At 42.4% G+C, this 25,791-nt stretch overlaps 1 protein-coding gene across 3 annotated transcripts in view; it reads right to left on the reverse strand.

Annotated features, from left to right (window-relative positions):
* Positions 1-23,806, reverse strand: part of GALNT3 (polypeptide N-acetylgalactosaminyltransferase 3) — a 57,588-nt gene extending 33,782 nt beyond the window's left edge. Inside the window, exons 1-2 of one of the 3 annotated variants that reach the window (XM_056535123.1) lie at positions 23,544-23,701; positions 477-1,068 (exon numbers count right to left, since the gene is read on the reverse strand). In XM_056535123.1, coding sequence (XP_056391098.1) covers positions 477-976 — 500 coding nt within the window. In that variant the 5' untranslated portion in view covers positions 977-1,068; positions 23,544-23,701. Of the gene's footprint in view, positions 1-476; positions 1,069-23,539 lie in introns of all 3 variants that reach the window. The other 2 variants (XM_056535124.1, XM_056535125.1) reach the window with 2 other exon arrangements.
* Positions 23,807-25,791: the final 1,985 nt, after the last annotated feature.

A 25,791-nucleotide genomic window follows, 5' to 3' on the forward strand; every position in this document is an offset into this window, starting at 1 on the left:
TATTCCTTTTAAACACTATGGTAGACAGTGTGTAAATCTCGCTATTTATCTACAGACTATTCTTTCTTTTTTATTATCTTCAAAGGTCACCTTTATGATAAATATTATATACACTGTATAGTTTACGAAAATATATTTTCAAATGCAGAACCCTGATAGGGAACCCAACATTACCTGAAGGGGCTACATAGTGTGTCTCTAGCTCTTTGGGACCTAGTACACCCATGCATTACAAAGACATTGATTTTAATTAAAAAAAAAAAAAAACAGTAATGCCTTTTTTCTCCTGCAGAGGCGCTGCAGGGAAACAGATCACTTGCTAGAGATACTCTTTGCGCTCCTCTAAGACAAATACTTCTTTGCAGAAGGGAGCTGAGATCCCCTCAGATTGTCCAAAGGAGACAAATCCTCTAACAATTAACCTAAAGATCATATACAGACATCTACAAAAAAAATTCTGTAAAAATAAGACATACTCAGGAGGCCTTGTGTCAGGTCCCAGGTCCCGATGAAGTGAAATCCTATCACTAGCAAATGCATTAAAACAATGTTTTTTGTCTCCTTCTTCTTTTTCTTTCTCTTCCTCGGGGCTGAGTTTTTCCATTTTAAATGGTTTTCCAGAAGCTCCGGGTTCATGAGGGTCCAGGGGCGGCCGCTCAAGGAAAGGCTTAAGTTCTGCTGCGGTGTAATACCCGGGCAGGCAATGCCTTTTACCATCAGTGCTCAGCTGCTTTTCAGGTGCGTTGATCTGCATTCTTGGCATGGAGTCTTTCAGATTATTTACGGCATCTATCATCATGTCCAGCATTTTTTTCTTTTTGACGTGAGACCCTCCATGTCCAGTCAGGTCGTCCATCTCTCGGTCAACAACCTCTTTTTGAATTAAAAACACAAATCCCATAAAAATAATAGTAGCTGCACCGAGTTTCCAGTGGATAAAGCGCTGGCCCAACACCAGCCTCTTAAAGTTTGTCATTTTTGTTTTTAAATTTCTTGGACGGGGAAGGGAAAAAAGGGGGTCTACTGTGAAAGCGTCATCACTTTGAAGGATAAGTCACCGTTCCAGACCTGGAAAAAATTAAAGATTGTTTAGGGACCAGACATGAAGTAAATTGAGATGCAGTAGAGAAGACAAAGAGGCCATCGTCATTGACACATATCTAAGCGTTAAAAGGGGTAGATCCTGACGGAATTGCTGACGATTTTCACTGCAAATTCCCCCCCCTGGCCATGTACCATGGTAGAAATCTGAATTGTAACATCTGGATTTTGGTTTGGAGATTTCGTTGATTTGCAGTGAAAGCCGCTGCTAAACTACCAAAAACTCAAAGTGTCACGGATAAAATGGCCAACAGGAGGGCAAATTTATTTTGGATGACAAAAATACAGTCCATTGATGAGCATGTCTCACTGTAGAGGGGTCCTCCATGGCCAATAGAGGTCAACAATCACTGATACTGGCTCTGGCAGACCCATCCATTTATACATTACACGGACAACCATCCAATACCGATATCTTTTCCCAGATAGCCCCTTCCAGGGAAAGAACCACCATTAGGCTAGGTTTCCACTTTTTTTATTTATTTATTTTTTTGCAAAAACACCACAAAAAACACCACAAATGCCACACAGCATCTTTTTGGTGAAAGAACACAGCAGGCAGATGGGAATTGGAAGTCAAAAGGGTTTTATGAGAAAACCAAATACAAATGGCATTTTTTCCCTAATCTGAGGCGTTTTTCTGTGGTTTTAGATTTCATGGCAGTTTTTCAAAATTGCAACATGATGAGACTATGGCTACAGGAGCAAAAAAATCACCACAAAAATACCATGTGGTTTAGCACTGGTGTTTTTTTCCTCCATTTGTTCAATAGAAATCCCTGAGTCACATGATGAAAGACTCACAGAACTTGTCATGATAAAAACGCAGGGGAACGCCAAAGAAAAAAGTGCCAAGACTAAAGTTGTCCGTCCGGGCATGCTGGGAGTTGTAGTTGTACAACAGCTGTTGGCACACTGGTTTGAAGACACTGATCTACAGATACACATTCTGAAAGGTGCAGTATTTATAACCTAGTATTGCATAGTTATTATGATGTTAAAATAAAAAATAAAAAAAACACAAAGTAGTAGCGAGCGCCGCACCATAAGTTGTTACCTATAAGTGTTCATTACTGTCCCACAGAATGTTTTTTTTTTTTTACAGAAATAACGCAGCCTGTGTCGATATTCTGGTCATAAAATAGTTTTTTTAAAAATAGCAAAACCGCCATAGAAAACTTATGGCCCCATTATAAGTCAATGGGTTCCATTAGGATTTGCCATAAACTTGAAGTTTGAAAATGTATTTTTCGGTCATGGCTCCATTACGATGCTAAGAGAGCTTGAGAGCTTTAGGACTGTCCTCGCTAATAACAAGTTGCCCACATATAGTAGCACACATCAGAACCGTGAATGCGGGTGTGGGGACATTCACATTATAAGAAAAAAATATTTCAGTCGCGGTTATTTTAATGTTCCCTAAAACAAATTCTTTGGCTTCATCTGCTGCTTCTTTAGTGCTGCCCGTATTCATGGATAATTTGTTTCCTTTGAGGACATTTTATTGCTAGTGAAGTGCATCAAAGCAAAGGAAACATGCGCTCAGTGGTGAAGAGATAAGAGGGCATGGTGCCAGTGTAATACGACCTATTTCTTTCAATAAAACAGTCAAAATGTACCAAAATGTACTATCATTTATCTATACAGCATGCTTGGTTTCAGAGCACTATACATATGATAAGGGATAAACTGCATAGCCCAAACACAAGCAAACCTCCCAAGGGTACCTCTATCGGAAGGACAGTCCCTACTTTTGACTGAAGTCCATCTGACCCTTTTTGTTCCTTAAAGGGGTACTCCACTGCCCGAGCACTCAACTTACATTGAGGGGGCGTGGCATGACGTCACAAAATGTCCAGAATGCTGGGGCAGTGGAGTATCCCTTTAAAGGGTCTATTCACACATACAGTATCCTGCACATATTTGATGCGCAGCATTTGAAGCTGCAGATTTGATGTTGTGTTCAGTTATCTAGTTTACATTGAAATCTAAAGTAAAAAAATCCGCAGGATACTGTACGTGTGATTACACAATAAAAATTGACTTTTTTGGGGCTTATATCATGCACACTCACCATCACTAGTCATACAGTCATTTATTTTATACTAGCATCTATGTGATTCGAAGTTGTAAAATCAGCAACTGCGGATTTTAAAAGGCAATTTACAAGTGCTGATCCACAATTATGGATTTAGTGCGTGTGTGAATACACCCTAAAAAGTTGTTGTCCAGGAATACAAAAAATAAAAAACACGGCACCACACCTGTCCTCATGTTGTGTGTGGTATTGCAGCTCAGTTTCATCGAAGTGAATGGGGACAAGTTGTAATACCACACACAAGGGGTCGGTAAGGGGTTAAAATTGTTATATTTAAAAAAAAAATATGTATTAATGTTTAAATAAAATAAAAAATAAAATAATAATAATAATAATAATAATAATAATAATAATGAAATAATCAGGCCTACAGAAAGGCATGTAAAATGGAACTTTCATACAATGAATCATAAGGCTACATCCACACGGCGGAATGTCCATCTGGAACATTTCCGGGCGGACAATCCACAGACTGCAGTTGCCGGCAGAACATGCCGGCGCTAGTACCGCTCGGAAACGAGTCATTTCTACAGATGTCAATGTATTTCCAAGCGGATTCCACAGAAAGAAATGGCAAGTCAATTCATTTATTGGAGGCTGAGATCGGAAATTCTGCAGCAGAGGATTCCACCGCAGAAACTCTGCTGAGTGCACAGTGCAGAAGAATCCCATTGAAAACAACAGGACGGAATTTCCAAGCAGAATTTTCTCGCTTGGAAATGTGTGAACACGGTCTAAAACTCCCTCTTTGACCATCGCAAAAGTTGGAAGGTATGACACAAGTACAATAAAGGTGGCAAAGTAAATGACGGACTGATACAGAGGGAGAGAGAGGGGCCTACCCGAGGGGGTTTATACTGGGCTGGTGCAAGGATTTTTGCCACCCTAGGCAAAAGCTAATTTGTCGCCCGTTGACTCTGCCCTTTTTTCATGCCCCACCTTACTACTGGATTGACACATTGTAACAAACCTCCTCCTCATGTAATTAGCTTACTACTGGGGTGACACATTAACAAACCTCCTCCTCATGTAATCTCCTTACTACTGGGGTGACACATTAACATACCCCCTCCTCATGTAATCTCCTTACTACTGGGGTGACACACTGTAACATACCCCTCCTCATGTAATGTCCTTACTACTGGGGTGACACACTGTAACAAACCCCCTCCTCATGTAATCTCCTTACTACTGGGGTGACACATTAACATACCCCCTCCTCATGTAATCTCCTTACTACTGGGGTGACACACTGTAACATACCCCTCCTCATGTAATGTCCTTACTACTGGGGTGACACACTGTAACAAACCCCCTCCTCATGTAATCTCCTTACTACTGGGGTGACACACTGTAACAAACCTCCTCCTCATGTAATGTCCTTACTAGTGTTGAGCGGCATAGGCCATATTCGAATTTGCGAATATATGGACGAATATTCGTCATATATTCGCGAATATTCGCATATTCGTTATATTCTCGTTTTATTTTCGCATATGCGAAAGTTCGCGTATGCGAAAATTAACATATGTGAATATTAGCATATACAAAATTAGCATATGCTAATTTTCGCATATGCGAATGTTCGCGCGCCAGTCTCACACAGTAGTATTACAGCCTTCTTTACACCACACAAGCTGGAAGCAGAGAGGGGTGATCACTGTGATGTGTACTGTGAAGAAGAAAAAAAAACGAATATTCGTAATTACGAATATATAGCGCTATATTCGCGAATTCACGAATATGCGATATTCGCGAATAATATTCGAATTGCGAATATTCGCGAGCAACACTAGTCCTTACTACTGGGGTGACACACTGTAACAAACCTCCTCCTCATGTAATGTCCTTACTACTGGGGTGACACACTGTAACATACCCCCTCCTCATACTGCTGGCTGAGTGAGTGGTTCGGATGCTGGTTGTCTACCTTTCTTGAGGCAGGCAGAGCAGCGCCCCCCCCCCCATCAAGAGGGCGATCTAGGCAGCTGCTTATTTTGCGGGCCGTGGGTTTATAATCTACAAGATATAATATGTGCTTTATTGTAATCTGTAATATGGCACCCTACCCACCACATACCATCTACAATATCGGTGTCTTCTTACGTGGCTGAAGAGACTATGGGAGAGGTCCCCGACATAGGCCCTTAGGTGGCGGCCAGTTACGCCATAAAACGTCAGACCTAGTATTTATTAATAGTCCACAGATTAATCTGGATTACAATAGTAAATGTATGTTGAAATGTTCCGTGACCTTTACATGGGAGAAGCCTACTCAGCCTAATAAGCCTAAACTCGAAATTCATGGATGAAGTGGGAGACACGTAATGAATGAGTCAACAATTCCTCTGCAGGTTCCGTCCTCCCAGGGTTATCGTGAAGGCAATGTCAGTGGCATGTCAGACATTAGCAGGTCATTATGTACAGAGCCGGCAGAGTTAGTTACACAGGCGTGTCCATGTCGGACGCCAGGCTCCGCTCCGCCGCAGCTGTCTCCATGACTGAAACTTTCCTGCACAATGGGGAAGATGTATCAAAACCTGTGCAGAGGAAAAGCTGCCCAGTTGCCCATAGCAACCAATCAGATCGCTGCTTTCATTTTTAACAAGGCCTCTGCAAAATGAAAATGAAAGAAGCCATCTGATTGGTTGCTATGGGCAACTAGGCAACTTCTCTTTTTGTACAGGTTTTGATAAATCTCCCCCAAATGAGCTGAGAAGGGAGATTCCTCTGTCATGGCCCCAATATATTAAGTTTTTCAAGTATTATGGACGCACTGTGTGAACACAGCCTAAGTCAATATTTCCCAACCAGGGTGTCTCCAGCTGTTACAAAACTACAACTCCCAGCATGCCCGGACAGACAACGGCTGTCCGGGCATGCTGGAAGTTGTAGTTTTGCAACAGCTGGAGACACTTTGGTTGGTAAACCGATAAATAGTTGACCTTTTTTTTTTTTTTTTTTTTTTACACACATACAGCTATAGGGGGATGTTGGTACGGCTATGTCCACGCTGCGGAATTTCAGAGCGAATAAATTCTGCTTGGAAATCACGTTGCAGCAGATTCTGCCGCACTGTGAACACGGTGGAATTTCTGAGGCGGAGACATCTGCCGCGGAAATTCAGATGTTAGAAATATCATTGACCAGGCGATTCTTCTGCAGAATCCACTCGGAAATGCATTGGCAAAATAAAATAATAATAGTATTTTGTGTCATTTTGTTTTTTTTTTTTACTTTTTTGTGTTGCTTTTTTCGCCTTGAAAAAACACCCCACAAATGCCACGAAAACTGTCCCCTTAATTTGCACTCCCAAGATGCAGTTTTTCCTTCTTTTTATTATAGGTTTTTATTATAGGTGTCTTTCTCTGGCATTTTTATCACGTGCATTTTTTTTTTCATCATGTGATTTATTTACGTGACGACGTCAAAATAAAAAACATAAAGAAAAAAATAATTAAGAAAAACAATAAATTTGAAGTTTATATATATATATATATTTTTTTTTTCTTCTTCTTTTGTAATTTTTTGTTTCTTCCCATAGAAATCTTTGGGAGGAAAAACGCCCAGATTTCCAGAAAAAAGCCATACCCTCAATATGCTGCTACTTTGGAAAACTTACCCTGAGCCTAAGGCTATGTTCACACAATGGACAATCCGGAGAGTGCGGGCGCCGGCATAATCTGCCGGCTCTAGGACCGCACGAGAATGCTCCGTCTCATGGATGGCTATGCATTCCATGCAGTCTGCTCACAAAGAATGAACGTGTATATTCTTTGTGCGGACACAGAAATCGGAATTTCCGTGCCGGAAACATCTGGCATGGAAATTCTGCCGTGTGCACAGTGCAGCAGAATCCCATTGAATTCAACGGAACTCTGCTGCAGCGGAATCTCCATGCCATATTCCAATGCAGAATCCGGCACGGAAATTCTGCCGTGTGAACCTAGCCTAAAAACACCACAAACTTTCATGAGGCTCTGTTCACATTGGCATCATGGCCCTAATTCCTAATGCTAGATCTATGTTCAAATAGACCCTGACAAATTGGGTTGTAGCTAACTGACTTACAATGGGATACATCCGGCTTCTGATATGTTCTCTTATGGTTGTTTAACAGCAAGAATAGTTCTGCAGAATACACCCCAATTAAAGAGTCCCCAACCAAAAACTTCAAATGTGAACATAGCATTGTTACCAATGGAAATGTGTCAGGTATAAGGCTCGTAGTGTCAATGAGACAAAAACAACGCTGCAATGTACCATAGACCAGGCTGGCACAGATAGGTGGAAAGTGTTCTCGCAGAACATGCACTTGGCTTAATAAAAACCTATATTTATTTTAGATAAAGTATTATACAAACATGGCTGGCCTGGTGTGATAAGAGTGAGTGTCCCTTATTTACCTTCACTGTCGTAGACAAAGTCATATCTACAATATGTTGTAGGGCTGGCCATAGACTTTGATAGGCATCTCTCTAGTCTCCTCCTTTCTGCATAATACACTTGTGTTCTGAATAGGGAGAAGGTGGTAGGCTGCAGTAAGACACCTCTGTCAGCAGCTTATCTCCCCCGAGAACATAAGGATCCTGAATGTTTAAATTCATCTGTCTTCTCTTCCCCAACATCTGCCATGATGGGAGTGGAGAGGACCTCATACACATCAACCAATCCTGCCGAAACTAGGGGGTTTGGAGAACATTTATCTAATGCGTATGGGCAGCTTAAAGGGGTATTCCAGGAATTATTTTTATTTGACTATGCTACAGGGGCTGTAAAGTTAGTGTAGTTTATAATATAGTGTCTGTACCTGTGTGTGATGGTTTTCTCACAATTCTTCTGTGATTTTCACCACAATATTTATTTTTAACAGCATACAAAATGACTGTTGTCTCAGATTTTTCCCAGGTTGCAATGCGGCCGAGACCTGACTCACTAGTCAGCTGATGACAGGGAGCCTGTCTGCTTCAATGGGTGGAGCGATGGCTTGGTGGGAGAGAGATCAATCTGCAACTAATGCAACAGCTGTAGGCACCCTGATTGAAAACCACAGGTCTTTTGAATGGATGCAGCTCATTTATGTTTCAAAGGGTGGGGTGGCTGATGTGTGGGAGGTAGGAAAATGGAATTATGGGATTTGTAGGCAAAAGAGGAAAAGTCAAACAGGAAATACAAGTTCACAAAAAGCTAGCCACAGTATTATGTTAACCTCACAACATAGCCATTTAGCCCCAAGACAAGTGCAGATCCTTCCTAAGCATGTCCATTACTGCCTGCCAGGTATGTACTAAAATCACCTTATGGTGGAGAACCCCTTTAAGTATTGTCCAAATAATGCATCTTTCCAAGCATTAAAGGGGTACTCCAGTGGAAAACTATTTTTTTTTTTTAATTAACTGTTGCCAGAAAGTTATACAGATTTGTATATTACTTCTATTCTAATTCTTCCAGTACTTCCCAGCTGCTGTATACTACAGAGGAAGTTGTATGCTTCTTTTCTGTCTGACCACAGTGCTCTCTGCCGACATCTCTGTCCGTGTCATGAACTGTCCAGAGCAGGAGAAAATCCCCATAGCAAACCTATCCTTCTCTGGACGGTTACGGATATGGCCAGAGGTGTCAGCAGAGAGCACTGTGGTCAGACAGAAGATTCAAAAAGAAAAGAACTTCCTGTGGAGCATACAGCAGCTGATAAGTACTGGAGGGATTAAGCTTTTTAAATAGTAGTAATTTACAAGTCTAGGTACAAAAAGGAGCACATACGTGCACTCACCGCAAAGCAGAGACGATCAAGCCTAGAGGTCCGGTGGTGATGGCGGGGTACTGGGTCTTGGCATCGGCGCTGGTGTGTGGGGCTCGGAGGCTACGCCGGCTTTTTCGCAAATAGATGCGTGCTTCTTCCAGCCCCGAGGCCGGAAGAAGCACGCATCTATTTGCGAAACAGCCGGCGTAGCCTCCGAGCGCCACACACCAGCGCCGATGCCGAGACCCGGTACCCCGCCATCGCCACCGGACCTCCAGGCTTGATCGTCTCTGCTTTGCGGTGAGTGCACGTATGTGCTCCTTTTCGCACCTATATTGAATACTTTACACTGTCATATGTGCACCCCGCAGGAAACATTGACAGAGGTCGCCAAGGAACGTTCTGCTTATATAAGGTGATATTGCTCTTAAGAGTGCCCTCCCCTTTTTCTGTTGCTTTTGTGGATAATTTACAAGTCTGTTTAACTTAAAATAAATAAATACAGAAAATATACAGAAGTTTTTCACCGGAGTACCCCTTTAAAGGTGTCTTCAGGGAGGGCATTGACATGCCAAAGATTAATTGACGAAAGTAAGGCCTCATGGATGGTTGTACCGATACACTCCCAAAGCCAGAATGTATCTATACTAGACTGTGTTCCCCCATACTAAATCTGTACTGGGCGTACCGAGCTATTCTCCCATAGAATTAGGAGGAAAAGCTCTAGACATACATCCAGTGATGAGGTGTGCCAAGATCGGAACCCAACAGAAACAAATATTCTCCCTATGAAGTCAGATACACAGTATTTACTTTCCATTGCTTAGATACACCCAAAATATTCTGCAGCACATTCTATAAGTGCCTTTATCATGTAAGCGCTTGTCCCCAATAGAGTTGATAATCTAAGGTCTCTATGTCACAAACAGACTATAGGGCCCATTGTATGTATCTGGAGTGTGGAAGGAAACTGGGGAACCTAGTGGAAACCTGTCCTAAGACAGGGAGAACATACAAACTCCTTCAAGATGTAGTTCTTGGTGGGATTCAAACCCAGGGCTTCAATGCAACAAAGCTATCCACTGACTCACCATGCTGTCCTGGCCCTATGCATCTCCATGGGTGCCATATTATATAAAAAGATAGAGCCATAAAACAGCCCTGTGCAGTTCACCTTCCACTTACTTCCTATGAGCCTACAGAACATAATCTTAAAAGGGGGACTCCCGTGGGGAAATTATTATTATTATTTTTTATTTATTTTTTTAATAAACTGGTGCCAGAAAGTTAAACAGATTTGTAAATTACTACTATTAAAAAAAAATCTTAATCCTTCCAGTACTTATCAGCTGCTGAATACTACAGAGGAAATGGTTTTCTTTTTGGAACACAGAGCTCTCTGCTGACATCATGACCACAGTGCTCTCTGCTGACATCTCTGTCCATGTTAAGAACTGTCCAGAGTAGAAGAAAATCCCCATAGCAAACATATGCTGCTCTGGTAAGTTCCTAAAATGGACAGAGATGTCAGCAGAGAGCACTGTGTTCAAAAAAAGATAACCATTTCCTCTGTAGTATTCAGCAGTTAATAAGTACTGGAAGGATTAAGATTTTTCAATAAAAGTAATTTACAAATCTGCGCAACTTTCTGGCACGAGTTGATTTAAAAAAAAAATAAAAAAAAAAAAAAAAAAATAATACCTTTTCCACGCGAGTATCCCTTTAACGGCAAAAGAAAATGTACCACTTTTAACCATAAAAAAAGTCAAGAGGGGCTTACAGACTAGACATGTTGGTCAAACCTGTCGTTCACCGTGGGTTAAGCCAACCATCCTTGGAAGATGGGGTAGAGAAGAATGGGGCATGTTGGATTTCAACTGCCTGAACCTTTACTCTTATTGAGATAAACTGTTTGAAGAGGAGTCTGGCAGCGACTAAACCCTCCTCCTCTATGCAGATGTAGCAGAGGGGGAACCCATAGCGGAATAGCACTTTGACTAGGGGTTTAGTAGTTCCAGTGGGTAACTTTCGGCCAACAGCTATCTCCTGTGTATAGACACCGTTATCTACACCAATACGAAAAAGGAGAACAGTGCTTTCCAACCAGTGTGCCTCCAGCTGTTGCTAAACTACAACTCCCAGCATGCAGGGAGTTGTAGTTTTGCAACAGCTGGAGGCACCCTGGCTGGGAAACACTGGTATAGAAGAATAGATGGGAATGATAGCAGATAATACTGCATTATTGAGGCCCTTACACATCATGTTCAGACCTTTTTTTTTTTATCAGAAGGAAATCCAGATCTCAGTAGGGAAAGAGAAACTATTCTCCAACATCACTTCAGGGCAGTGTATGAACGATTCTGTATCCAGGAGGATTTACTGCAGATTTAATAGGGATTGTGGCTGTGTGACCTCAGAGTTGAGATTAATGGAGAAAATTATGTCTGTGAGTAAACCAAGTGTGTGTGCGCGCGCGCGAAACTTGCAGGTCCCTGTGTATCTGCTCGTAATGGCGGATTGCTGCTACGAGCAGACAACGCAGGCACAGCAGGAGGCGCACTCTAGGGTCGGTCCTCGGTGGATCCGCAGCGTATAATGCAGAGCGGATCCGTAACATGTGAGCCTACCCTTGGGGTACGTCTCGGGAGATTTTGCTGCAGATTTTGCTGCCCATTGACTTCAATGGGTAGCAAAATCTGCTACAGCAGTTCTGCAGCAGAAAATATGCACATGTTAGCGTACCCTAAGGTTAAAGGGGTATTCCAGGAAAAAAAAAAACTTTTTAGATATCTCAACTGGCACCAGAAGGTTAAACAGATTTGTAAATTACGTCTATTGAAAAATCTTAATCCTTCCAATAATTATCAGCTGCTAAAGTTGAGTTGTTCTTTTCTGTCTGCTGACATAATACAATACAGAAATTTAGGTGCACTACTGTGGTAGATGTATACAATGACATTGGCTATCCCTCAACACTGATGTTAAAATTGAGACATTCGCCAGTGTATCCTTATATGAAGGACATACCAGAGCCCGCACACCAACGCCAAGGTTTCTCAAATGGCACGGGACATAACGCTAACCTACCTGTGCGTGATAAGCAAAAACCAGGGGCCAGTGGGCAATTACAGCAGCATTAGGCCGACATGCAGCCTGCTCCCAGTTGCCTCCAGTGTGACTGAGCACACATACAATGGGAGGAGGGAGAGACAGGCTACAAGCCCCACCTCTGCTGACATCTCTGCTTGTCTCGGAAACTGCACAAGTAGAATAGGCTTTCTATGGGGATTTGCTTCTACTCTTTACAGTTCCTGAGACAGGTGTCATCAGAGAGCACTTAGACAGAAAAGAACAACTCAACTTCAGCAGCTCATAAGTACTGAAAGGATCAAGAATTTTTAATAGAAGTAATTTACAAATCTGTTTAACTTTCGTTAGCCAGTTCATTGATTGATTATAGTTTTTTTCCCTGGATAACCCCTTTAAGTCCACACATGGAGAACAATGCAGATATTGCTGAGGAAATACTGCAACTTAAAGCCTTTGTTTTATTTTCTTGTACATGTTTTCAAATTATTATTTTTATTCCTATAGTGTTTTTTTTCCATAACAAATCATTGGACTCTTCAAATCACATGAATTATAATCTATAACACACCACCAAAAATTCTACTAAAAAAGTAACACATACACTTTTTTTTTAGAGAGAGAGTAGAGAGAGAAATTATTTGCAGGCAATTCTGCACTGGCTGGATTGGTTTTGATTGATAATGCCATGTATGGCACTAGCCTTAGGCTGCATTCACACCACGTTTTTGCAATACAGTTCCCGTATACGTCAAATGTGAAAACCGTACAGAACCGTATTGAAAACTGTATGCCAAATGATGCATCCGGTTGCATCTGTTTTGCGTCTTGTATGGTTTTGTCTGTTTTTTTCCCCGTACCCAAAACCGTAGCCTACCACAGTTTTTGGTCCGGGTGGAAAATCGTATATGGTTTTTTTTAAACATGGGAGTCAATAGGGACCGTACAGAACCGTATGTGCGTACGGTTCCATCCAGTTTACACCATACGGTTTTTGACTTTGCACAGTTTTTTTTTTTTTGGAATTTCAATCAAACAAGTGAAACTGGAGTGAAAAATTTTAAACGTATACAGTTTCTTAAACCCTTAAGGACTCGTGGTTTTTCCATTTTTGCACTTTCGTTTTTTCCTCCTTACCTTTAAAAAATCTTAACCCTTTCAATTTTGCACCTAAAAATCCTTATTATGGCTGATGTCACTACAAAGTAGAATTGGTGGTGCAAAAAATAAGTCATTTTACCCAAAAATCTACGGCGAAACGGGAAAAAAAAAAATTGAGAGAGACAGAATTGAAAAAAAAAAAAAACACACCATTTTGTAACTTTTGGGGGCTTCTGTTTCTACGCAGTAAATTTTTCCGTAAAAATGACACCTCTTTATTCTGTAGGTCCATACGATTACAATGATACCCTACTTATATCTGTTTGATGGTATGAGGGCTCATTTTTTTTGCGCTGTGATCTGAAGTTTTTTGTGATACCCTTTTTGTATTGATCGGACTTGTTAATCACTTTTTATTCATTTTTTCAGGATATAAAAAGTGACCAAAAATGCACTATTTTGGACTTTGGAATTTTGACCGTGCGGTTTAATTAATTGTATATTTTTATAACTCAGACATTTCCACACGCGACGATACCACATGTTTATTTTTATTTACACTGGTTTATTTTTTTTTTTTTTTACTTTTTTTTTTGCAGTGTTATACTCCCATTAGGGACCTATAACACTGCACACACTGATCTTTTACATTGATCACTGGTTTCTCATAGGAAACCAGTGATCGATGATTCTGCCGCTTGACTGCTCATGCCTGGATCTCAGGCACTGAGCAGTCATTCGGCGATCGGACACCAGGAGGCAGGTAAGAGACCCTCCTCATGTCTAACAGCTGTTCGGGACGCCGCGATTTCGCCTCGGCTATCCCGAACAGCCCACTGAGCTAACCGGAATGGTTTCACTTTAGACGCAGCGTTCAACTTTGAACGCCGCGTCTAAAAAGGTTAATATCACGCGGCACCGCGATCACTGCCGCGCGCTGTTAGCCACGGATCCCGGCCTCTAACAACCGATCCCGACCCGCTATGAAGCTGGGCCACGTCGTGGCCCCGCGTTATAGAAAGGGAAAGGACTCAGGACGTACCAGTACGTCCTTGGTCCTTAAGGGGTTAAAGAACGGATGCAACCAGACTCAATTTTTCAAACCGTATATAGGTCAAAATTTGTACACACGTTTTGATACAGTTTAGTCCGGTTTTGAGGAATCCGTTTTTCATCAAAAACCTTATACGAGAACTGTATTGTAAAAATGTGGTGTGAATGCAGCTTAAGGCTGAGTTACCACTACAGATTTTCCGGCCGGACAAAATCTGTTCACGGATTTCGGATGTGGACAGTGCCAACTGAGTCAGTCAGCGCTAGGACCGCATGGACTTTGCTGCCTCCATAGACGGCAATGTCTGTGGCACGGATTCTGCCTGAAACAACCCTAATAGTGATTACAGGCAAGAACCTGCTCACAATAGTTATTCTAAATTCATCATTTAGTCACCTATGTAAGAATATGACATGCAGTGTATCGATTCATGTTCACATGCCGTATACCAAGCTCATACCGATCTACAGTAGATTTATCATGTTCTATGGCGTTTTAATCTAACAGATTATCTGTATTGTGTAAATGGGCCTTAGGACTTCAGGAATTATCTGAATTGTTCAGCTTTGATACATATGAGTATCGGGAAGACATTCATTTCTCCCTAGAGGTAAGGGTTGCTATACCAATAGGTAGAGACGTCTTCCCATGGGTTTGGGTCTAATCTTTATTTCACACACAATAATCTGATGTGGCATAGAGAGTATCAGCAATGCATCTAGCAGAGAAACATTTTTTATTCTTTATAGCATACATAAAAAACACATAATAAATACATCTAAGAGTTATAACTACAAATACTCCTTCAACACATATTCAACATAACAATAACATATTTATGATCCAACAGAGAGCTCCAGTACTAAATGAGATCAGAAGCGTACGGAGGTATAGTAAAGGTCATGTACGTCTAGGGGTAAAGTATTATAGCTCCACAGAAAACAGGACTGTGGGCACGGTAGGCATTCTTCAAGAAAATTAGACTCTAGCCAACATGTAAAGCAGGCCCCCTGCTTACCACTCATAGGCTCTGTACATTTCGGAGCCTTCCGTCAGGCAAAAATTTTGGGTGATTTTAGTCTGCTCCTAGACTTTCCATCCTAAGAGCCTTGTAAAACTGGTGTTTGTCATCCATAAAACCAGGCCCTGAATGTTGTATGGAACGAGACCTGGACTGGTCATCGGGAACACCAGGCCATCCACCTGAACATGTGCCGACAGGGCCAGCAATCTCATAGGTCAGAGTCAGAGATAAAAGGGCAACCCTCGAAGGATGGACAACCATAAGGAGGGCAGAGCGTTAACACCAAGGCTGCTGATTGGCTGCACATGACACTGGATCGCCGACCAAAGATATCTGATGCTGAACACCGGAGGCTTTTCTTTTTGTTGAATGAAAAAAGAAAACTAATTACTGTGACACACAGGGAGAGGCGAGGGGACAGTAGTGACTGTGACACACAGGGAGAGGCGAGGGGACAGTAGTGACTGTGACACATAGGGAGAAGCGAGGGGACGGTAGTGACTGTGACACACAGGGAGAAGCGAGGGGACAGTAGTGACTGTGACACACAGGGAGAAGCGAGGGGACAGTAGTGACTATGGCACACAGGGAGAGGCGAGGGGACAGTAGTGACTGTGGCACACAGGGAGAGGCGAGGGGACAGTAGTGACTGTGGCACACAGGGAGAGGCGAGGGGACAGTAGTGACTGTGACACAGAGGGAGAACTGAGGGGACAGTAGTGACTGACACACGGAGAGATGAGGGGACAGTAGTGACACACGCAGGGGGGAGAAAAAAGGGGACAGTAGTGACTGACACGCAGGGGGAGATTAGGGGACAGTAGTGACTGACACGCAGGGGGAGATTAGGGGACAGTAGTGACTGTGACAGACAGGGGGAGAGGAGGGGACAGTAGTGACTGTGACAGACGGGGAGATTAGGGGACAGTAGTGACTGTGACACGCAGGGGAAGATTAGGGGACAGTAGTGACTGACACGCAGGGGGAGAAAAAAGGCGACAGTAGTGACTGACACGCAGGGGGAGATTAGGGGACAGTAGTGACTGTGACACGCAGGGGGAGATTAGGGGACAGTAGTGACTGTGACACACAGGGGGAGAGGAGGGGACAGTAGTGACTGTGACAAAAGGAAGAGATGAGGGGACAGTAATAAGCGACACATAGGGAGAAATCAGGGGATGGTAATATATCATATGATGTCATGTAACCCCAAGTTGCGTAGCACAACATTACATGATGTGAGGCATCCTGGCTACTAATGGCTCCTAAAATTCATTACAAAATTGTCAAGGAAAACCCACTTAGTGTTTCCCAACCAGGGTGCCTCCAGATGGGGTCCGTTCTCATGATCAGTGGGGATCCCACAGCGATCTTGTCACACATAAAAAAGTATATTCTCCAAGGGTAGTGCGGCGGTCTCCAAACTGTGGACCTTCAGGTGTTGCAAAACTACGACTCCCAGCATGCCTGGACAGCCAACGGCTGTCCGGGCATGCTGGGAGTTGTAGTTTTGCAACAGCTGGATGCACCCTGGTTGGAATACACTGCTATAGTGCATAGTTCACTTTCATATTGATTTGTGTGCATGGTCTATTTATTTGATTATTTTTCTTCCAAGTTTCGACTCTTTTGCTAAAAGGAACCAACGTTGCTATAATGCAGTGTTAGTATAGCGCAGTGTTTCCCAACCAGTGTTTTTTACCTCCAGCTGTTGCAAAACTACAACTCCCATCATGACTGGACAATCATGGGACATGGCATCCGAGTCAGTGGTGATGTACATAAATAAAGTTTGCCCTGTAGGAAAAATTCAAAAAAGGGCCCCAAATTATGATTCTAGGTTTTCCCACCAAGGATAGAAGAACTTGGTGTTTGGTGCTTTCTGAGCCTTGACCTTACTTCTCACCTCCTTGCCTGATATCTGGAGTTCCTTGGAGAGGAGAATCCTACATAGGTTGGTGCCATCCAGTAAAAAAAAGGGGTTGGGAGAAACCCACCCGTTTCCATCCAGGGGCTGGATAGCAGTGGTATGGTGCAGACCCCCCTGTGACTGTGTCCCCTCAGCCTCTGGCTATAGTCATGCTCCTGACCAAACTTAATAACCTCAGCCATCTAACCAGCCAACGACTATATCCATCATGGAAAAACAAACAGGACAAGTCTTTTCTTTACTGGCAGTACGGATATAAACTCGTGGTAACAATGTCGCCTGTGTACGCTGCTGCCGACGCACAACAATGACTGTATTCTACATCAGGGACGTGTGCTACCAGCCAATACAGACTGGTGACAATGAAGCCGAGACAGGACAATCTCAGCACTAAAGTCAGGAAAGTGGAATAAAGACAGAATAAATCAATGATAAACAAGACAACCAAAACATCACAACATTTACAGGATGTGCAGCAAATTTACAGAACCGCTCGACAGATTCATATAAAGCAATTTCTGATTTCAGGGTCAAGGTGCATATGGGTGCATTCACACTTCGGAATCTCCGAGCAGAATTCATTTTGCTCATAAATCTTGCAACAGCCGCCTCACATTGCTTTCAATGGGATTCAGCTGCACTGTTCACACTGCAGAATTTCCGGACCTGCCAAAAGAATGAAATAGGGAAAATACCACGTGGACTGCATTGCCATCAATGGTGACGGTACTTGCGGTCCTGGCGAAAAAGGAGAAGGAATCTCCACTAGGAACATCCACAGCGTAAGTGTAGCCAGACACAGCATTTTTGTAAGAAAAACATCCCCTCCTCCATCCACAAAAAGCCATACTTACCGCTTGGTAAGTCAAAAAATGTTGCAACCAGATACTAGCTAACATGGCATTTTTATTTTTGTCCTTTAAAGGGGTACTCCACTGGAAAACACATATAATATATATTTTTATTTTATTTATTTATTTATTTATTTATTTTTAATCAACTGGTGCCAGAAAGTTAAACAGATTTGTAAATTACTTTTATTCAAAAAAATCTTAATCCTTCCAGTACTTATCAGCTGCTGTATGATCCACAAGAATTTCTTTTCTTTTTGCATTACCTTTCTGTCTGACAACACTGCTCTCTACTGACACCTCTGTCTGTCTCAGGAACTGTCCAAAGTAGGAGCAAATCCCCATAGAAAACTTTTCCTGCTTTGGACAGTTCCTGAGACAGACAGAGGTGTCAGCAGAGAGCACTGTGGGAAGACAGAAAGGAATTATTTTTATAAGAATATTTTTTAATATAAGTAATTTACAAATCTGTTTAACTTTCTGGCACCAGTTGATATAATAAAAAAAATATATATTCCAGTGGCATTTTTGGCACAGTGGCAGATTTTTGTATATATAATTTTTTTTTTTTTTTATTGCAGAATGTTCTGGTAATGGTGTTCTTGTTCTTTCAAGAAACTACTATAGGTGGATAAAAAAAAAAAACAACTCCAGAAAAAAAAGCCATGTTTTTCATTGAAGCCATGTTTTTCATTGATGACATGTTTTGTCCCCCCCCCCCCCCCTCTACTTTGCACTAGAGAGAACAACAAAAAAACAAACAAACAAACACACAAACACACAAACACACAAACACACAAACACACAAACACACAAACACACAAACACACAAACACACACACACACACCATGGGGGAGATTTATTAAAACACGAGCAGAGAAAAAGTTACCCAGTTGCCCACAGCAACCAATCAAATTCCTTCTTTCATTTTTCAGAGGCCTAAAGAAGAATACTGTTTGGTTGCTATGGGCAACTGGTCCACTTTTCCTCTGCTCTTGTTTAAATAAATCTCTCCAATGTGTGCATATATATTAGTATTTTTTTTTCAAGTACCGTATTTTTCGCCCTATAGGACGCACCGGCGTATAAGACGCATCCAATTTATAGGTGCAAAATCTAAAAAAATAAAGATTTTGAACCCAATAGTGGTCTTCAACCTGCGGACCTCCAGATGTTGCATAACTACAACTCCCAGCATGACCGGACAGCCGTTGGCTGTCCGGGCATGCTGGGAGTTGTAGTTTTGCAACATCTGGAGGTCCGCAGATTGAAGACCACTGCATAGGAGGTAATACTCACGTGTCCCCGCCGCTCCGAACCCGTCACCGCTGCCCTGGATGTCGCTCCATCTCGGTCGCCACGTCCCCGTCGTTACGCACGCCGACGCACGTACGCGACGACGTGATGACGAGGAAGGAGAGCGCCGGCCATACAGGGGATCCCTGAATGGAGAAGACACCGAGGAGGCAGGTAAGGTCCCCCCCGGTGTCCTGTAAGCACTAACCCGGCTATTCAGTCGGGCTGTTCGGGACCGCCGCGGCGAAATCACAGCCGGGTTAGTGTCACTTTCCCTTCAGACGCGGCGGTCAGCTTTGATCGCCGCATCTGAAGGGTTAATACAGGGCATCACCGCAATCGGTGATGTCCTGTATTAGCCGCGGGTCCCGGCCGTTGATGGCCGCAGGGACCGCCGTGATAGGGGTGTATTCGCCGTATAAGACACACTGACTTTGGGGAAGAAAAAGTGTGTCTTATACGGCAAAAAATACGGTATTTTTTCCCAAAATTCTTCAATAGAAATCAATAGGGGAGATTTATCAGAGTTGTCTATTTCCCGCATCAATATAGACCAAACTACAGAGGGTTAGGCCGGTCTATTGTGCACCTAATTTATCAAAAGTCTTCGGGATCAATGCTTTAGACTGTATTTAAACCTGCTCCAACATGATCTGACATTTCGGCATACTTTCAGCCAATGCGACTTGTTGCCAAAAAGTCGCTATTGATAAATTCAGCACCAATGCATTTTTCTGTCTAAAATAGACTAGAATGCATCATGTTCTAAAAATCTTCTAAAGCAAAAGTCGCAAATAAGTTGCACATATTTCGTCTGCGACTTTCTGTTCGACAAATTTAGACGGGAAAAAAACAGTCTAAATCCTTTGATAACTCTCATTGAGTCACATGATGAAAAAAAAAAAAATCACATAAAAAGAAAAATCTAGGAAAAAAAAACGCAGGGCAAAAAAAAAAAAAAAAGTTTAATAAAGGTGGTCCCATCAGGTGATGAGCCAATACAGCAGGGGTACAGTGGGCTTATTCTGGTGTTAGACCTAAGCCAGGTACACACTGGGGTACCAGGAAGAAGGTATTCGGGTATAGGCTGCATTCACATCTGGTTATTGCAATACGGTTCCCGTATCCGGTTTCAGTGAAAAAAAAAGTATGGAACCGTATTGCAAACCGTATGTATAGACATTTCATAGAAAGCCGTATGCCAACCGTAGCATTCGGTTGTGTACGTTTTGCATCATTTACGGTTTTATCCGTCCCCCCCCCCCCCCCCCCCCCCCCCCCCGTCTCCAAAACCATAGTCTACTAGGGTTTTATGTCTGGGTAAAATAACTAAAATATACGTTTTTTTAAATGGTGGTCTATGGGAACTGTACTGAACTGTATGTGCGTACGGTCCCATCCGGTTTGCACAATACGGTTTTGCAGTTTGCACATGCGCAGTGCACGCCGAAAGTTCTTCCCACAAATAGAACAAGAAGAACTTTATATAATTAAGGACAAACATAAAACCGTCTTTTTTTTTTTCTTTCCAAAAAACGTATTAAACCATATGCAACCGGACATCCGTTTTCAAACTGTATATGGTTTAAAACCATAGAGAGGTCTATACGGTTATACATGGTTGTATACGGTTCGGTCCGGTTTTGAGACATACGTTTTTTTTTTTTTTTTACAAAAGAACTGATATGGGAATTGTATTGCAAAAACGAGATGTGAATGCAGCCATACACAGTGACATACCTGTTGACTTTATTAGACCTAATGTGATGCACTAGTGATCTGTTTTTAAAAAAAATTGCCAACTTAAAAATTATTATTTTTTTTTTTATGATTTTTTTTTCTTTTTTGCCTCTCAGATTTTTAGCTAAGATCAAGTGTAGTATTTGTTCTGTTAGGCTGAGTTCATATCACGTTTTCTCCCATACGGGAGCACATACGGCAGTGGGGAGCTAAAACCTCGCGCTCCCGTATGATCTCGTATGTGCTCCCGTATGTCATTCATTTCAATGAGCCGGCCGGAGTGAAACGTTCAGTCCGTTTGGCTCATTTTTGCGCTGTATGCGCTCTTTCCCCGGACCTAAAACTGTCGTCAACCATGGTTTTAGGTCCGGTTGTAAAAGCGCATAAGGCGTAAAAATGAGCCGACAGGACTGAACGTTTCACTCCGGCCGGCTCATTGAAATGAATGACATACGGGAGCGCGTACGAGAGCATACGGGAGTGCGAGGTTTTAGCTCCCCCCTGCCGTATGCGCTCCCGTATGGGAGAAAACGTGATGTGAACCCAGCCTATTAGTTTGCAGTGTAGGAGACCACCATGACAGAATTGAGAAGCACACAGAGTCATATAGGTGTACCGGGGCATTCCGGGGGAAGGCTCAGTGGCTGCCCTGAACAATCTGCTCCCCTGTAACTTGAGGGAGCACTGTACTGCAGCAGGGTGCTATAATAGACCGAGACTTGCTGTGTGCGAGACCTGACATTCCAGACATACTTACACACCACTAACTACATTATTTGAGTTACATTGCATAGGGCACCTGTTAGGGAACTTTTTGAACAAGAATAAAGTGCTAGACATTATACCAGTACTGAATCGCACACTCCAACTGTATTATACTGGTGGATCCTGTCTGCAAAAAGCTTTATGTTATTTTAATATATGCTCAATAAAATTGTATTTTATTCACTTATCTAAGGCTGGGTTCACATCACGTTTTCCCCAATATGGGACCGCATACGGCCCTGGGGGAGAGGAGCCAAAACCTTGTGCTCCCGTATCTCAGCCATATGCCGCCCGTATGTAATTCATTTCAATGAGCCGACCGGAGTGATACACTGACTCTGGTCGGCTCATTTTTGGCCCGTATGCGGTTTTCCACCGCACCTCAAACCGTAGTCGACCACGGTTTGAGGTGCGGTGGAAAACCGCATACGGGGCAAAAATGAGCCGACCAGAGTCAGTGTATCACTCCGGTCGGCTCATTGAAATGAATTACATACGGGCGGCATACGGCTGAGATACGGGAGATATGGGTACTCTTTCCTTCTGGAGAGAGAGTTCTGGCTTGGCATTAATCCCGATTAGCTTTTTATATTCCGTAACTGGAGCTAAGCTGATACCAGGGAACATCGCCTGAAAAGGTGATGTAATGAGCTGATTTGCATATTCCCCTACCCAGAATGCCTGCGGAGTGCTTAGTGGCCCTTGAAAGCTCCGTCACACCAGGAGTGGTGAACTCGCCCTGAGTTAAATACTCATCCCGTGTAGTTGGTCTAAGGCCCCTCATCTCAGCCAAGCCAGTTCACCCAGCTCTGTACTGATGAGGGGCAAGCACCCCGAAACAGCTGTCTGCAGATGGGTACTCTTTCTTTCTGAAGAGAGAGTTCTGGTTTGGCATTAATCCCGATTAGCTTTTTATATTCCGTAACTGGAGCTAAGCTGATACCAGGGAACATTGCCTTAAAAATTCTCCCCCAGGATTCAAAAGTCTGGTCCTGGGCAATGTCCACAAGCCCTATAGAAAATCAATAGAGCAGCGACCGACAATACACGCTGCTGCCCATTCACTTAAAAGGAACAAGTGGGCTCCGTCCTCATGATCAGTGGGGGTCCCACAGCGATCTTGTCATAAATAAAAAGAATATTCTCCAAGTGTAGTGCGGCGGTCTCCAAACTGTGGACCTTCAGGTATTGCAAGACTACGACTCCCAGCATGCCCGGACAGCCAACGGCTGTCCGGGCATGCTGGGAGTTGTAGTTTTGCAAAACAGGGAGGTCTGCAGTTTGAAGAACACAGATGTAGTGTGAACAATCCTCAAGAAAAAAAGTTACAGTATTAAACTTTGTCGCAGGGATCTAAACCTGATCTCCAGCCAAGTGGGACTCCCCCCTAAATAAAGGAGGACCCTGCACCCCGTTCTCAGGCTGGCACAGAAAGAAAATATTGTGAATAAAGTTCTGACACTTCACTAAGAGCTCCACATAGTCACAGTATATACTATATACCACCCTCCCCAGGGACATAAAGGGGCTTCACCATCCCTGCTCGCCTATTATCATCAGCAACAGAACACTGCCCCTAGTGGCCAGCCCCGTGTACAGCATTAGACATAGTGACCGGATCAATGAGCCGCATCTTGTGGCTCTCTAGTCCTGGTGTAGTAGTCCGACTACAATGACTGCCTGCTGGGAGTTGTAGTACAGAGGCGCCAAGTACTGTAGGTGATAAAGTTTCTAGAAGAAGTTCTTACTCACAGTGATGGAGGAGCCGGGCGGGGGAGCGCTGCCTTCACAACTTCTCCGGACTTTGTATGTCCGAGCCGGGATCCTGCTGAGGATAAGGGGGGAGGCAGGTGACGAGGGAGGATCCGGGCGGAGGAGGGAGGCTGGAGGTGGCGGAGATGACAGGGACCGGGAGCCGGGGAGACGCTTCCGCTTTGCTGGACCCAGGTGAGAGGAGGCTGCGACGTGACCGAGAGGCGTCCAGTGCGCAGGCGCCACATTCTCACCTGCCCAACGCCCTTACCTGTCATATAGGTGACCGAACAGGAAGAGCCTGCACACATGTCTACTGTATATCTATGGGCTGTAGTCTATAATACTATATATCTATGGGCTGTAGTCTATAATACTGTATATCTATGGGCTGTAGTCTATAATACTGTATATCTATGGGCTGTAGTCTATAATACTGTATATCTATGGGCTGTAGTCTATAATACTGTATATCTATGGGCTGTAGTCTATAATACTATATATCTATGGGCTGTAGTCTATAATACTATATCTATGGGCTGTAGTCTATAATACTATATATCTATGGGCTGTAGTCTATAATACTGTATATCTATGGGCTGTAGTCTATAATACTGTATATCTATGGGCTGTAGTCTATAATACTATATATCTATGGGCTGTAGTCTATAATACTATATATCTATGGGCTGTAGTCTATAATACTATATCTATGGGCTGTAGTCTATAATACTGTATATCTATGGGCTGTAGTCTATAATACTGTATATCTATGGGCTGTAGTCTATAATACTGTGTATCTATGGGCTGTAGTCTATAATACTATATATCTATGGGCTGTAGTCTATAATACTGTATATCTATGGGCTGTAGTCTATAATACTATATATCTATGGGCTGTAGTCTATAATACTGTATATCTATGGGCTGTAGTCTATAATACTGTATATCTATGGGCTGTAGTCTATAATACTGTATATCTATGGGCTGTAGTCTATAATACTATATATCTATGGGCTGTAGTCTATAATACTGTATATCTATGGGCTGTAGTCTATAATACTATATATCTATGGGCTGTAGTCTATAATACTATATATCTATGGGCTGTAGTCTATAATACTATATATCTATGGGCTGTAGTCTATAATACTGTATATCTATGGGCTGTAGTCTATAATACTGTATATCTATGGGCTGTAGTCTATAATACTATATATCTATGGGCTGTAGTCTATAATACTGTATATCTATGGGCTGTAGTCTATAATACTGTATATCTATGGGCTGTAGTCTATAATACTGTATATCTATGGACTGTAGTCTATAATACTGTATATCTATGGGCCGTAGTCTATAATACTATATATCTATGGGCTGTAGTCTATAATACTGTATATCTATGGGCTGTAGTCTATAATACTGTATATCTATGGGCTGTAGTCTATAATACTGTATATCTATGGGCTGTAGTCTATAATACTGTATATCTATGGGCTGTAGTCTATAATACTGTATATCTATGGGCTGTAGTCTATAATACTATATATCTATGGGCTGTAGTCTATAATACTGTATATCTATGGGCTGTAGTCTATAATACTATATATCTATGGGCTGTAGTCTATAATACTATATCTATGGGCTGTAGTCTATAATACTATATATCTATGGGCTGTAGTCTATAATACTGTATATCTATGGGCTGTAGTCTATAATACTGTGTATCTATGGGCTGTAGTCTATAATACTATATATCTATGGGCTGTAGTCTATAATACTGTATATCTATGGGCTGTAGTCTATAATACTGTATATCTATGGGGTGTAGTCTATAATACTATATCTATGGGCTGTAGTCTATAATACTGTATATCTATGGGCTGTAGTCTATAATACTATATCTATGGGCTGTAGTCTATAATACTGTATATCTATGGGCTGTAGTCTATAATACTATATCTATGGGCTGTAGTCTATAATACTGTATATCTATGGGCTGTAGTCTATAATACTGTATATCTATGGGCTGTAGTCTATAATACTGTATATCTATGGACTGTAGTCTATAATACTGTATATCTATGGGCTGTAGTCTATAATACTGTATATCTATGGACTGTAGTCTATAATACTATATCTCTATGGGCTGTAGTCTATAATACTGTATCTCTATGGACTGTAGTCTATAATACTGTATATCTATGGGCTGTAGTCTATAATACTGTATATCTATGGGGTGTAGTCT

Source organism: Hyla sarda, chromosome 8 (assembly GCF_029499605.1).
Source record: "Hyla sarda isolate aHylSar1 chromosome 8, aHylSar1.hap1, whole genome shotgun sequence".
Taxonomy (NCBI): domain Eukaryota; kingdom Metazoa; phylum Chordata; class Amphibia; order Anura; family Hylidae; genus Hyla; species Hyla sarda.